General features: G+C 36.7%; 1 protein-coding gene across 1 annotated transcript in view; it reads right to left on the bottom strand.

Annotated features, from left to right (window-relative positions):
* Positions 1 to 1578: 1578 nt before the first annotated feature.
* Positions 1579 to 16556, bottom strand: part of maob (monoamine oxidase B) — a 40977-nt gene continuing 25999 nt past the window's right edge. Inside the window, exons 5-15 of the mRNA XM_002932792.5 lie at positions 15368 to 15459; positions 14954 to 15095; positions 12948 to 13097; positions 12073 to 12232; positions 11032 to 11128; positions 10581 to 10634; positions 9514 to 9571; positions 7576 to 7673; positions 5474 to 5585; positions 2692 to 2754; positions 1579 to 1856 (exon numbers count right to left, since the gene is read on the bottom strand). Coding sequence (XP_002932838.1) covers positions 1701 to 1856; positions 2692 to 2754; positions 5474 to 5585; positions 7576 to 7673; positions 9514 to 9571; positions 10581 to 10634; positions 11032 to 11128; positions 12073 to 12232; positions 12948 to 13097; positions 14954 to 15095; positions 15368 to 15459 — 1182 coding nt within the window. The 3' untranslated portion in view covers positions 1579 to 1700. The remainder of the gene's footprint in view (positions 1857 to 2691; positions 2755 to 5473; positions 5586 to 7575; positions 7674 to 9513; positions 9572 to 10580; positions 10635 to 11031; positions 11129 to 12072; positions 12233 to 12947; positions 13098 to 14953; positions 15096 to 15367; positions 15460 to 16556) is intronic.

Below are 16556 nucleotides of genomic sequence, written 5' to 3'. Positions count from 1 at the left end.
GGTTTTTAAATTATCTGGATTTTTCACATTTACCATTCCCAGGAATTAGATATACAGCAAACAACAATCTCCAGGTATAAAGCCATATTTCACACCATTTTAGCTATTAGAGCAAATAATTATAATTATTAGAAAATATTAGTATTTGAAAAGTGACCAATCACACTATTGTAAAAAAAACAACAACAAACTACAGGTATGGGATCCCTTATCTGGAAACCCGTTATCCAGAAAGTTCCAAATTACGGAAAGGGTATCTCCCATAGACTCCATTATAAGCAAATAATTCTAATTTTTAAAAATGATTTCCTTTTTCTCTGTAATTATAAAACAGAACCTTGTACTTGATCCCAACTAAGATATAATTAATCCTTATTGGAGGCAAAACAATCCTATTGGGTTTATTGAATATTTAAATGATTTTTAGCAGACTTACCGTATATACTAGAGTATAAGCCGAGATTTTCAGCCCTAAAAAAAGAGCTCAAAAAGTTACCCTCGGCTTATATTCGCGTATATACGGTAGATGCTGATGTAAATCTGCCCTAGTGCGCACCCCCTCCCCCCCCCCGCGGCCGGACGAGCGTGCATGCATGCCCACACAACTCCCCCGCCCACCCCCCGACGCGTGTACATGTGCGCGCATTCGTGGGGGGGTGGTCATGCATGCACGCTCGTCCGGCCACAGTGCGTGTGGCTACACACTAGTAGCACTATAGCATTCTAAAGTTAATGTGCTGTCTGACATACTTCAGCCTCTATAATCACTATGTGATGTGCATTATTGATTAGCTATACAAACAGCCCTGCGCTTTCGTATGGGCTGCACGGGGGGTGCGAGCTGCCTTTGCACGGGGGGTGCAAGCGAGATAGCACAGACTCGCTTTCGTACAGGCTGCACGTGCTGCATTTATCTCTTTTGTACTTGTACTTGTATTAAAAGGGCTATGCTATGCTTGTAAGGAAATTTTTATTAAAGTAGAACAAAAGGCAACTTTAAAGGCACATTACTTCTATTTTAGTGATGTATAATGAAAGCAAAAATACTTGGGATAACACAGGCTCGCTTTCGTACGGGCTGCACGGGGGGGGAGTACGAGCGGGATAACACAACAGGTACCTTTGATCAGGGTGTGCTTGTGGTACAGACAGCTGGATGACATTGCAGGAGCCAGGATATCACTGTACTACATGCAAACCTTTCCTTTCTAATCACCCAAATTAAAATGATAACATGGTTGGCCGGTTGGACAAGTAATCCGGTGCTGCCCTTACTACTTTGCCCTTACTACTCGGACACAAGCTAGTGTGCAGGTGTGTTAAAAGAAATGGATGCCTAGGCTTATACTCGAGTCAATACGTTTTTCCAGTTTTCTTAGGTAAAATTAGGTACCTCGGCTTATATTGGAATCGACTTATACTTGAGTATATACGGTAAGTTATGGAGATCCAAATTATGGAAAGATCCCTACATCTGCAATACCCCAGGTCCCGAGCATTCTGGATAACAGGTCCCATACCTGTATTTTAATTAGCACTACTATATGATGAATATTAAAAAATGAACACCCAAAATGATTTTCACATTTGCAATAAATGTATTTAGGTAAAGTAGATATTACTGTACATTCATGCACATGAAAATATCTCTAATGTCTGGATCTGAACAGTAAATTCATACATGACGTAAAAAAGTTTTTTTAATTACGACAAATGAGTCCCTTTTTATACACCAGTAGGCCTACAGCTGCCGTTGAAGTCAACAATGTTGAAAATCCAATGAGTTTTAGCAAACCCTGCACAGAAGGCAGATTTCTCTCCCAGAATGTAGTAGTAATTGGCAGGCCTGGGATATCCTAAAAGACAACAACAGACAATACAGAATTACTTTGCAATACAAAATAGGGGAAATTCATCTAAAATTAACTTTTATAGACTATCAATTTTTGAATTTGTAAATTTTTTTTCAGTAGAATAAACTCGAAATTGTACCAAACTCAAATGTTTGCTTATTTAATAAAAACATTTGATACAAAAAATGTGATTAATTCATATTCCAAATTTCAAAAACTCTAATTAAAAAAAAACCCCCAAAAAACATACATTTGTCCTAGGACAACTCCCATTGATTTTTACATGAACTCACAAGCTTTTAGATGCCAAGGTTTGACATTAGAGTTTATCCAATTTTTTGTGCTTCACTTTTGGACGCCATTATTCAAATGTGTGAGTTTTTTGCAAAACAATTCAAATACACATAATCAAAGCATTTTTTCAGAATGCAAGTTAATTGTATATAAAACGTATTTGACTTAAACTATTTCAAAGCATGATTGTTGTATGTGATATCTATACAGCAACAGTAGCAGGAGCTTATTTCTATATATTAAAATATATATTCAGCTAGACAATTGTGGCAGTATACACATGGTTGGTGCATATGCACAGACTGTACTGTGCATACGCCAATCACTGTGGGTAAGGCTGTGTCTAGGACAGGGGTGGGCAAACTACGGCCCGCGGGCCACATCCGGCCCCTTGGCCTTTTTAATCCGGCCCGACGCCTGCATTTGCTTGGAAAAAAACCCGAAGGTGAAATAAATGAATATGTATTGCGCTCAATACACTAAGTACTTTTTAAATAGGGAAAGTAATAGGTATTTGCAAAACAAACAGGGCCAATGAACTTACTACTGATGGTGGTTCAGGCATCCATATATCACACTCCGGAATTTTGCCCATTTTAAAAAGGATCTATGAAATACATAATCAAATATTTGAATAAACATATTAATGAATGCCATGAGAATAATTTCCACTGTCACGTTTTGATAACAGAAACATTTCAACATGGTGTGATTCTAGTAAAACATAGAAGGGTAATATAAAATTCAAGGGCAAGTTAAGGTGACCATACACAGGCAGATTGGGTGGGCATATCAGGAGAAGATCCACATGTCTGGAAACCTTGCCAAACAAGCAGATCTTAACATGTATGGCCACCTTTATACACAACCACCCATGGATGATCTATTTTCTGTTTTCTAACTGTTGAGTTTATCAGTGTAATGGATGGTGTTATCTAAACCCACAAATATACACAAATAAGTTATATAAATGTTGCCTTCAACTTTACATAGAAATATTGGTTGTAGATAATATTTTTTAGGCTCCCATAAACAATATAATAAAACTGACTGTACATAGGCCATATTCTGGGTAATCAGATCATATAATTTGCCCAGTGCTCAGTTGGATTATGTGCTTTTGGCGACACAAATGAACGACAAAATTGCATAATTTTTACTGGGCAGTTGACTGAGCAAATAGGAAGGTGGTACAGACCCTGCTGTTTGTTGTTGGCCGATCACCTTTCCTCAGGCACTAATATGAAAAAAATTAGGGCTCATTTACTATAGGGTACAAGGTGCTCAGAGCAAAAACAAGGACCATGTTTTCCCAGAGTTGCACCTGCTTCTAAAACTCTGTGAATGGCACAATTTTGGTATATAGTATAAAAAATGTTTTAATTGTTTTCCAATTGGGTACCACATATTTTTATCCAAATGGCTAGCTAAGGGCCTAACATATGAAGCAGTGGTTTGTAGTTTTGTATAAACAACTTTTAAAATGGCTAACCATCTTGTGTTATTGATGTATCTTAGAATAGAATATATAGATATATATAGAATATACCCCTTTTCAACAAAATCACAATAATTAGTGCTTCTGTTGAACATACTTTTTGCCTATTGTTTTAATTAAGAAATCTGTATGGTTTTTGTAATTTCTGGCAATAAACAAGAACACAGTTTCACTGTTACTTCCTGGTCCTGCAGAGGGGAAACTGATAAAACTAAGTACTAGCCCATGGAGAAGACCCTGATAATGAGTTGCTCAAAGGCAGAAAGTTAGTGAAGGGTAAGGTTTGTTAGTTCAAAGGGAGATAGGTAACGCTTAACAAATGATCCTGTATGGGAAAAGTGATGTTTAGTGAAAAATATATATTTTGAATTAGTGTTTCATACTTGCAGAAAATTAAGAATTTTTTTTTAAAAAAAGAATAGGCAAAGGTCCCATTAACTGTGCTAATTTATAGCAAAGGTGTTTTTAAGTTATATCCTGGCCCTTCAGGGTGAAGACACAGGGAGCTACTAGTAACAGCTACTTGTCGTGGCTACTAAAATAAACAATGTTGATCATTTACTGCTAATTGTCTCTACCTGTGTTTTAGCAATTATCATTATTGTCTATGGCAAGGTATTTTCTGGAGTTTGTAGTTGTGAAAAAGTAGCTGCTACTAGTAACTTAGTGTGTCTTCACCCTTAAGGACAGTAAGATGACCAGTCAAGGCTTAACAAAAATTTTTGTACAGGAGTCCAGCAAAATAAGTAGCCCGAAACATAGTGAATAGTTCAGTATTAGGATGCAAATCTTAATTATAAGTGCACATGCATAAGAGGCAGATTTAAAAAAATAAATAAATACCAGAAAAAAAATGCGTGTGAAACAAATGCTGACAAAATGCTCAGAACTTCTCAAGTTTTTTTTTCCTCAAGTACTTATTTAAAGAAAGACTCTAACCAAACAGTCCAGTTTGAGTTTTTCATGAAAAAAAAAGTTGCGAAAATCACATTGTTCCATTATTTTTCAACAAGGCTGAAAAACTTGAATGTTTTAATAAACTGAGAAAATAATTCATGTAGTTGGAGAATGTTTCCATTGACTTCTATAGAACCTCACCAGCTTTTATTTGTCAGGTTTTTAAGATTTGTGTCAATAAGAGGCAGCATTGAGCAGTGTCTATGAAGATTCTCATTCATCCAGGTCATGATATACAGTATCTAGTAGAATTAAGTCTAAAACATTGAGGGGTATTAGGCTACATGTAGCATTAGCCTTAATTTCATATATTTATATATTGTACAATGAGCTGCTTGCTCTGTCTCCAGTAAGCTTTCTTATCTCTTCACTGTCATAGCAAATCAGTCTCAGGCATCTCCAGACAGAATTGTAGTAAATGGTAATGAGCCTTTCAGATAAAATGTGCTTATTCTGCTATGTGGCTTGTGAGAGTATTGCTCTGATCCTGACTTCATATCTCAAATCCTTTTGAGAAAGCAAACCAGGACTGCCCCTGGCCACAATTACTGCTAAAGCATAGATAGAAGGATAATACATTTCCTTCACAGGAAGGAGGAGGAAGTGCAACATCCATGAATTACTGGCTCTTCAAATTCATTCTTCTTTTAATAACTCGTGATGAGAGATGAACACACATTTTGTGGGCCACATAACAAAATATTTATTTGGACCCCCTTTACCCCTCACAAGTCAAATCATGGACCAATTATCCTATTAGGACAACACTGGAGACTATAACTTATATCAAAGAATTGTATTTTTTGTGCTAGCTGGCCGTGCTGCAGAAAAGTTGTGCATCACAAATGTTAAACTCTTGCCTGTATCATACCTCTCTGGCAGCTCTTTCCCCAGCTTGGATAGCTCCTTCTAGATATCCACTCCATTCAGTGGCTGTCTCTGTGCCGGCAAAGAAGATCCGTCCAACAGGCTCTCGAAGAACTCTTTAAAAGAATTATGTTTGGCATATTATTTTGTTTCAAACTTGCTAAATATACTGTAGTGTACAATAGCAGCATTTATTATCTACATGTACACAAACTTAAGCTTAAAAATAAAGCTGGCCATACACGCTCTGAAAATATCGTACGAAACCTCGTTTCTTACAATATTCGGTGCGTGTATGGCAAGTCGGCGAGTCGACTGGTATCGCAGGAGGCTGCTGATATTGGTCGACTCGCCGATCGGCCAGGTCAAAAGATTTTGATCGGGCGCCATAGAAGGCGCCTGAGCAAAATCTGCCGTCAGGGCTGAATCGGCAGAAGGAGGTAGAAATCCTATTGTTTCTACCTCCTTATCTGCCCTGAAGGTTAGTGGCGGGTCTGATGATCTTTTGTGCAGATCGCCACGTGTGTGGCTACCTTAAGCAGGGCAGTTTTAGGGTGGGGTGAGATAGGGAAATGCAATAATATCCTGCAGGTTGGATATCCTTGATCTATAAATAGTTAAATAATTTCAGCATATATATGCCAGATGTCCAACCTGCAGCCCCTAGTCATTGGTACATTAGGACTTCCAGCTACTACCCCACAGTCAAAACCTCCAACTACAGCCTTCAATCTTCATGAATTATCAAGACCAAGGGGCACATTTACTAAGACACGAATTCGAATTGGAAAAATCCGATTGGAAAGCAAACATTTTGCGACTTTTTCGTATTTGTTGCGATTTTTTCGGCTTTTACGACTTTTTCGGAAATTGTCGTGACTTTTTCGTTACCAATACGAATTGCGCGACAAAACGTGAGTTTTTCGTAGCCATTACGATGCGCTCATATCTTGTTGCGACTTTTTCGTATTGAGCGCACGTAAGCGGCGGGCCGGCGGCCGAAACTTTCAGACTTAGCATGATTTTGGAAGCCTCCCATAGGACTCAATGGCACTCTGCAGCTCCAACCTGGCCCAAGTAAAGTCACCATACTGAAGCTTGAATGAATCCGAATCTTTCGTACTCGGCACGAAGGCTACAAAAAAGTCGCGACAAAATACGAGCGCATCGTAACGGCTACGAAAAACTCGCGTTTTTTCGCGCAAATCGTATTGGTAACGAAAAAGTCGCGACAATTTCCGAAAAAGTCGTAAAGGTGCCGAAAAAATCGCAAAATACCGATGATTATGAAAAAAACGCAATCGGACGCATTCGGCCGGATCGTGAGTAAGTAAATGGGCCCCCAAGTCTTGATAATAATAATCAAAATAATAATGTATTAAAACTAGCTAAAGTATTTATTGATCCAATAGCCAAGAGCTCCCAGTCAGTAATCTGTTTTCCTTAGTAGTATACTTACTACTACACTACTATGCTTAATGAAAGCAAATATGGCCTTTGCTGGTTAATATTTATTTATTGTCTTTTGGCAGAGAATGAAAAGTGTATTGGGAGGTTTATATTTCCTGTAGTGAATGAAGCAGTTTAAAGTACAGACAAATGAATATCTTCATGTTTTCCTTCTTAACTCATTCCACTTATAGGCTTCTTGTTATAGCATCAGTCAAATAATAATAATCATCACCATCATAATACTAATTCAGTTTGTAAACATGTGTTAACTGCATTCCAATCACCACATGGATACAGCTGGACGTTTGTGACTGAGCTAATTGCAGGCTACTTATCCACAGGGGGAAAGAAAATTCTTGGTTTAATACCATTATGCTAATTTGTAAAGGTTTTTAGAGTATTTCTTTTCTTAAAATATCTTCCCTGCATACAGAATTTATCTTGATTCATATTACCACCAAAAAGCTGAGTTGAGGCAGAGAATAATGTCATTAGAGTCACTAGGGGGTGAGGAGGCTGTTTCTTCTAGGCAGTTATCCTCTATAGTGATCAATAAAAAAGACTGGCAAGAGATGGAAAAGGCAGCCAGAGCTCAGGGCTCCTTTTGTGGCATCTCTTTCCATCTTCATTATAATCTTCCAGGGGACATCATACCTTCCGTACTGTGTCAGGATTCCAGGTGGGAAATAAGCTGTATAACAGCCTCCTGAATACTGTTCTTCACACCAGTTCTTTTCTTCATAATGCACTGGCTGTCACACAAACAGAAGCTACATGTTATCAACCTTTAATTCATTTCTTCCTATCTACTCTCACTCTAAAATTAATTAATTGTATTATATTTAGAGCAAAGATAAGTTTGCTGTATCATTTACCATTGATATTGTGTTTAGGAATATCTAACAAAAACAACACAAATACATTCTAGTCATCATTTTTCCATTTAATGATTAGATATGACTTTATCATTGTATCATTCATTAAAAAAAAATAAAAGATCACCTAAACTCTCTGACAGGGCTATGAACTACTCTGCAAATCAAAACTGTAATTTTGCACGATATCTGGTAACCCACAGCAACCAGATCAAACGTTTGATTTCAGCCAGCTTAAATGATCAATTGCTATGGGTTACCAGTCAGTATACAAGGTTTGCAACATTCATTAGATAACCGGCTCTTGAATGTTGGTAAGACAAAATTTCATTTCTGTTCAATTCTATACTATAGTGAATATTTCTCAGCTCGTTAGATCTCTCACGATCTCATTGCTTCCTCCAATTTGAAGATAAAAAAATGAAACATCAGTTTATTTCAAAATAATTTGATCACAATTCCATTTTCTGGCTTCAGAATCCTTTTTTGTGCTTGGCTTATTATTTAAGAGGTTTGTTTTCAATGATTTTAAAGATGCAGAGAAGAATGCTTATTTGTCCATATCTATGTGTTTTAAAATTAGATTTAAAAATGTAAGTGATATCTGTCTGATGTAAGGGGTGAATATTGTCCTGTCTGTAATAAAGGACCACAATGTCAGCACACAGTCATGATGAAACGTTTCAGGTACATGAATATATAGGGGGAGAACTCTAAAAATGCTTTAAAGGGTAACAATTGTGAATTTAATAGTTAATAGTGTGTATATATGGGCACTGGAGTTCAGTTAGATGGACTTTGGACTTTTTTCACCAATTTACCATATACAGCAACTAAAAACACACGGGAACAGAACTTCAAATCATACCCAAATAGAAGTATGACTCCAAAAAAAGAAAGGTCTATTAATTGATGTTTGGATCTCACACAGAAAACTTTTGAACTGATGAAAGTTTCCATGTGAGACCAAAATACTGATATTGAGTAGTAAACATTTATTTTTTTAAACATTTTTGTTTAGTTATTATTATTATTATTTCAATCCTAGTAGGGCTGTCTTTCTGTGTATATATATATATATGTAAGGCTGTAGTTAAACCAAGCTACCCAGGGCTCCCACAACTATTAGCATTACCAATAAATGCCTTGTATGAGCCTTTCATGCCTCAGGTGTGGGCGATCACTTATGTTGGAGGCAGGGTACAGTGTAACTATATCTCTAGATTGACACAGCAATAATGGGCACCATCGTTTCTTGAACACAAACAGTAAAGGCTTTATTAACTGAATTCACACAGGAGAACTTTAGCATCAATTTAGCAGGAGATAGAGAGCACAAGTGTCAGGCATATACTCACAGTTATATCCTCCCACAATACTTTGCTCCTTAGGGCCAATCAATGAACAGAGAATTCATAATTCAATAAGAAGGGTCACCCCCAGCTTTCAGGATCTATTCTCAATTGGAAACTCCTTTTATCCTTAGGTCTGTATAAAAATCTCCTCAGCAGAGCCTCAGGCTGCTCGCTAGCTAGCCCTAAAGCTATCTGTCATACCTAGTGTGACTTATGACAGAGAATAACACTTACTAGGCCCTCGTTAACCTAGGTTCCAATTCTTAGACAGCAGAATGAAGATCACATTTGTCATGTAACTTGTCTTGAATAAAATCATCTGCTATCATTTAAAATATTACACAATGAATTTGCTGACTTACATGTAGAGCTTCTTCTGATCCCAGTACTTTCGCATACAGTTCACAGATTTTCTGCTTCCTAATCAATACAAATAAATAGATAAGGTCTGGGGAAAAACTAATATTTACATCAGATCTATAATGTGGCTCAGAATTGTGAAGCATAATAATAGTCACAGTTATAAAAATAGTTTTTACAGTAGCTGTTTGCCTGCATATAGAGAAAAACAGTATATGCATTTTTAAACATTGAAAGGAAGGCTCCTGCTTTGCCATTGACGCGTCAGAAAGGGATCAGTCGCGTCAAAAAGGGAGCACTTGCATTCAAAAAGCATGGTCTCTTCAAAAAAAGGTGCGGTTGTGTCAAAAAAGACAGCGGTACTCGTATTACATAATTTCACAATTTCGCACTTTTTTCTGAGAAGCTAAACGGGCCAGATTCGCTCATCACTAGAAAGAACTTCTGTTTAGCAATTTAGTTGTTCATTATGCAGGTCATTTGGGCAGATCCATACAATTTGACCAGCTATTAGGAATGGTTAAGATGTGGCCAACATCCTGCAGAAAAGCCTGGTTTATGTGGCCAGTTTTATTCTACTTGGAATGTCCACCCTACCAGTGCGAGGTGGTAGTTTATTTATGTAAAATTGGACTCTGCATTCTGTCCGTCAAGTTCAACCCCTCCAAATGAACCCTAGTGCTCATATATACATACATGCACTTGAATCGATCAATCTATATACTCACATATACAGTATACACTATTTATTCCAATATCTATACTACCTATAGCAGCAGATAAGATCAATATTATAGCCTTCTGTTACATTACATAATTAAGCCTTTTGTGCAAACCCATTTTCTAGTTTGCAGTTCGGGGCAGATTTATTAATCTTCACGTTCATGTTTTGCTGTAGGGTGTTATATCAGGGTGTCATATCAGAGGTTTGGATTCTATATTTATATAAATGTTAAAAGTTTGTTTGTTCTGCCTCAGCTAAATCTGTGGCTTGATTAGGTTGGTTCTAGTGTCACCAAACAGCAATGTAAAAGCTTTAAGTTTTAAAGCAAAATAAGTTATCCCTTACCTTTCTTCTTTTGTGAGATGAACCAGCCTTCTTGATTTTCTGGCAAGAATGAATCTAAGTGTGATAAAAAATGAATTTAGAATTAATGAAGAGTTTTAAGGGTCATTTGCAAATGCATGTAGCTATGCTGAAGTGCCATTGTCTTTGTACTGCTTCTTCCGACGATCATCTGCAAATGCACCTACTGACACTGAGGAACCCTGGAGCTACCCCTGCTCTAAACATGGTGGTAGTTGCCATTTTATGGAAGATTACCCGGATTAGGCTTGGTCGAAACATTTCTAAAAAGGTATATTTATTGAAATACTTGTAAGATATCCATTTTTAGAGGAAATGTTTTCTTGAGCCAGTTGGGTAACAACAGATTGGCACCATAAAGTACAGCAGTAGCTCTTTCCAAAGGTATGGCATTTTGATGATATTTTAGTGCCAGAAATGTAAAAGTCCCTACCCCATTATGCCTGGAACAGTTCCATCCGGTTTGGTATCATCAAGAGTCAGACCAATTGCTGCTTCTTCATCCTCAATTATCATGCTTCCACAATAATCTGTACATTGGAAGAAAAATTTAATTAATTATGGAATTTTGCTTATATAAAGTTACTGTTAAAAATATGGCAGGCAGTAAGGACAGCATATAATATTATTACAGGTATGGGACCTGTTATCCAGAATGCTCGGGACCTGGGGTTTTCCAGATAAGGATCCGAGAGATTTCCGTAATTTGGATCTCTATACCTTATGTCTGCTAAAAAATCATTTAAACATTAAATAAACCCAATAGGATTGTTTTGCCACCAATAAGGATTAATTATATCTTAGTTAGTGTCAAGTATAAGGTATTGTTTTATTATTACAGAGAAAAAGGAAATATTTTTAAAAAAATTTGAATTATTTCCTTAAAATGGAGTCTATGGGAGATGGCCATTCCATAATTCAGAACTTTCTGGATAATGGGTTTCTGAATAACGGGTCCCATACCTGTATTACGATTATTATGCATGATAATAATAATTGAATCGCCATCTGTTTAAATGAAATGTGTTCTAAACATTCAATTATATACAGTATATTATAAATATCATTAACCTTTTTTATGCTGCTTTTTGTAGTTGTGTAAGAATGTATCTATTATCAGAGGTGCTAATGTCCAGGGATGAGCAATTTTTTTTGCCTGATATAAATGTGCAGCAAAAATAGTGTTTTTGTGAGTGGCAACATTTTTCCCAAATCTGTTAGAATTACAGCTGGAAAAGTCACGTGGGCAAGAACTGAGAAAAAAATGCCCACTAACTTCAATGTATTTGATGCCAGAAATAACTTCCATTGTTTCCGATGCATTTGAGGCAAGAAAAAAATGCAAGGAAAAAGCCAATTGCCTCCAATGCATTTGGCATAAGAAAAAAAACCAAAAAAACCATTAATTCCATAGCATTTGTTGATGCATTTTGCTCATTTTTTTGCAATTTTGCAAATTTTTCATCAAATGTACCTTTCTTTCTCCAAAAGGCTTCTTTGTAGTACACCATGCACTTTATGACTGAACCCATTGGTACACGATTAATCAGCTGGTTCCTTAGAGGAGGTAATTCAGGGTTAAAGTGAATCTTCAGACATAGGGCAGGTGGCATGGCACTGATAACATATTTGGCCTGGAAAAAAAAGTATAGAGAGATTTGGTCAAGGTTTCTTTACACAGAAGACTAACCACTTGAAGGCACCAGAATTAGGCTGACTATGTACTGTTTATTTACTATTACTATTACTATATTACTACTAGTAATTACCAGAGAAAATCTGGCTACAAGCTAGGATGGTCTTAGTCTTGGTTATTCAGGTTTGCCCTGCTTTGACTACTGTGATTTATGGCTTATGATAGATGTACAGAATAATGGAAAAACATTTAGTTGGTTTGGAAGGGTTGAACTTGATGGACTTTGGCCTTTTTTCAACCCAACTCGACTATGTTATACTGGCCTAGACTGGCAATCTGTGAATCCTGGCAAATGCCAGAGGGGCTGCTGTAAAACACCATAGCCAGCCACTATTTATTGGGCTGGTAGGGTGCTGTTTGGACTTCTTTGTACTTGAAAGGCCAGGGCCTATTTTGAATGCAAGTCCAGACCTGATGTTATGGCAGTAAGAAGATTCTATAGACTGCCCTTATTTGGAGAACTAATAGCAAAAGACTTAGGCAGGCTTTAAGGAACATCAACATGCTTTTATTAAAATCGTTATTTTTATATTGTGTTGGTCAAAGTGGCTTTTCCCATGTTTGCCTGATATTCTAGCCAACAGGATTACAATTGATCTGTAAACTGTAAGGAAAATGGGACAATCCTATTTATTGGAAAACAAACATCTTACCTCATATTTTTCATGATTTAGAGTTTCCACAATTATATTTTCTGTTGTCTGATCAATGCTCACTACAGGTCTTTGAAGTTTCACCCGACCTTGAAGGTGTTCTGCTATCTTTTCACTTATCTGTCCGGAACCACCAATAAATTTTCTTTCCTTGATCAAGAGAAGTGTAGAACTTAAAAACTATAAACATTATCAATATTTTTAATTTACATTAAATACATTAATTTACATTTTAAAACAACTAGTTCTGCAAAATATAAACTATGTGCTCATCTAAGTGGAACATATTCATTCATCTGTCTATATGTGATGCATACATTAATACATAGATTAAATAAACTCTATTTTATCTGTTTTTGAAGAGCAGGCACTCAATGAGCAAATCTCCAGGAAGAATTTTTCATTAAAAGTAGTTTTATTGGAGTCTCATGAAGAATCACCTTACACATTTTGCATTCAAAGATACTTAATCATAGGCCTATTATTATTTGTCGACTGTTCATGGTATTCCAATAAAGCTACTTTCTGTCTAAAGATTTGCTCATGGAGTGCTCTTCCCCTAGCTGAAGGCACAGGGCAGTGCATCTGAGCCTCTCTCCCTTTGTGGTGAGTTGTTGGACACATCTTACTACTATCTATTTTATCTTTACATGGATTATTTATGTGCAAACCAACCCATGGCATAGCATGTCAAAGTATGCATTTCAATTTGAAAAAATTTGATTAGTGACATGATAAGCCATCTCAGCAAACATAAGTCTACTCCATCTATAGACTGATACCTATTTTTATAGACCTATTACAGTTCTGATAGAAGTTAATTAATCAAATGGGCCTCAAACAGGAAACATGTTACCCCACCCCCCTCCATATAGACACAAAACATAATGGTGAAAGCTGTCAAAACTGCAGAACCAGCATTCACTCCATTAATTTAAAGCAGTAAACTTAAACTCAACAGCTACTAATTTATAATAATCTATTTCAATTGAAACTATTAAGTTAAAAAAGGGGAAAGATATCAAAGTCAAACATCTGTTCCCTGTACTTGTTTTATTGGTATATTTTTTGTACAAATGAAAGCTCTGCATTTTATTAGAATAAAGCTGGCCATACACACACCACAAATATCGTACGAAACCTTGCACAAAAGATCAAAAATCGACACGTGTGTGGCCAGCTTAAGGGGCAGATTTATCCAAATGTGAGATAAGAGATCACCACAGAAAAATTCACCTACTTTTTATTCATTCCTATGTGATTTTTAGAAGTGTATTTATCACCTGGTGAAAGCTAGAATTCACTATTTAATAAATATGCTTCTAAAAATCCCATAGGAATGAAAAGAGAGTGGTTGAATTTTCTGAGGTGAACTCTAATCTCACATTTGATAAATCTGCCCCTTAGTGTAAAACTGTAGCAAGGACAGTGTTCATAAAGTTAACTACTCTACCATTTACATTTACATTTACTCAAATGTATTTTTTTTAGTTGTAATATTGGTGTATCACATCTCAATGCATTGTGCCTGTGTCTGAGGTCTCAGAAGGAGCCAGCGCTGCACATAAGAACTGCTTTCAGGTAAGATTTTCTATTCATTGTAACTGGAGGAGTCTGGACTTTGATTTTTTTTTATTACTGAAAACTGATATCTACCACTGTTTCACAAACTGTTTTGATCTGCAAGAGTTCATTAGCATGGTCTCTGATAAATATTTTCCGAAAAGGCACTTTACAAAAAAAAAAAAAAAAAGGTAAAATGGCATTCTTAATTTCATGAAGATTCTTTCATATGTTTTATTGTTGCCTCCCCCTTTTCCCAAATCAAGGTTGTGTACATGTAGGAGAGTAAATATACTCTAGTGGATATTTTTTAAGTATGGTTCTTGTCTATGAAGCTTTTCATCCAGGTCATGATATACAATAACTAGAAAGCATTTTTTTCTTTGGTCACTTTTTATTTAACCACAAAAAAATGTATCTTATGTTAGTTAATAGTCTTTTACCTGCCCACCATTAGATGTTGAAAAAATTCTTGTTGTTCCCCCACACTGCTTCACATACCACAGGAACCACAGGGCTGAAACTTCATGAGGCTCTGAGGTCACATTGACATTCACAAAAAGTGTTGCAAATCTCTTGGCTGCACTGAAGGATAAATGTAACAAATATTTAAAAAATGATTTTCTAAGGTGTTTTTAGTACATGGGACAGTTGTGCTCAGCTTTACCTGTTGAGATCAGTCATTTGTAATAAGAGTTAATGGAAAGACAGATCCATCCAAAATTATGTTACAAATCTGAAAATGGGAAGTATGTATTTTGCTGAACACTAATAACACTTTAATAATACATGAAATCAGTTTTACATATTTCAACATATAGCCATATATATTCTCTCTAGATGCTTAAATGCCCTACTTTGTCCAGCAAGTCTTGTCAATAAGCTCTTTCATTGTGATCTTGTCCCATTCCTCTGCATGAGGTGCCATCCATGGGGCTTCATTCGGTATCTGCAAGACATGACAGGTGGGTCTTTAGTAGTCACCAGTCCTGAATAATAATAATTATTTATCAAAATGGAAAAGAATTGGATGTGAAGGTTTTCATTTATCCAGGTCATGGTATATCTATAGTAATAAGGCAAATGAACTGGGTTTGCTATATTCTTTTCTCTCAAAAACTTTCTTAATTCAGAATGACCTGTAAAAAAATGCTTCTGTAGTTAAAGGGGACCTGTCACCCAAACATTAAAGGCTGTATAATAAAAGTCCTTGGCAAATTAAATATGAGACCCAAATTCTTGTTTTAAATCATCCATATATGAAGTAAATGTATAATGCTCATCTATCAATCATATAGTGCCAGCTCCGCCTCTATGCCTGTGGTATAGAGGTGGGGCAGGCACTATATGATTGACAGATCATATTTTTAATTACAATTATTTTCAGTTCCTTTTAGCACATCCTACAATGTCAAAGGGCCGGAACTAGGGGTAAGCAGAAGAGGGATGCTATGGTGGTGATGGGGGGGGGGTACTTCTGCTTGCCTACTCTGTGTTCTGGGCATCTTATTGCTTCTCACCAGCCCAGAACTTTAGCCCTTCGCCCCGCTTCTTCCCCAACCCGCTCATCGCCACTCCCTCCTTCCTGATCCATCCATGCTACTCCCTGTGCAGAGCTTTTAGCAGGGCAGCGGGGAAATTTATTGCGGAGGGGGCGGAGCAGGAGGGAGGAGCAAAAACCTGAGCACCCTGCCTTGGGCGCAGTTAGTGTTTGGCCTGGCGCAGACCTATATGGCACATACAAAAGATTTTGGGGTTATACAAAATTTCCCTCAGTAACAGTGCTCACAAAATCTGCCTGCTTGCCGTGTTTGTAAATTTCAAGACTGAAGGAAACAAAATAAAAAAAATTATATAGTGGAAGTAAAGTTTAATTTGCTTGACAGATCCCCTTTAAATACTCTGGAATCTTTCTCTATTTAGCATAATCTGCTTAGCATAACTGATATGGGGTCATGAAGATAAGGTGTTGATAGTATTAGCATGTTTGAAAGGTGTTTTTTTTTACCACCCAATTATCTTATTACTATAGATAAAGAAATTGGC

This window comes from Xenopus tropicalis, chromosome 2 (assembly GCF_000004195.4).
Source record: "Xenopus tropicalis strain Nigerian chromosome 2, UCB_Xtro_10.0, whole genome shotgun sequence".
Classification (NCBI taxonomy): domain Eukaryota; kingdom Metazoa; phylum Chordata; class Amphibia; order Anura; family Pipidae; genus Xenopus; species Xenopus tropicalis.
This window is presented reverse-complemented; position numbering and strand designations above follow the sequence as displayed.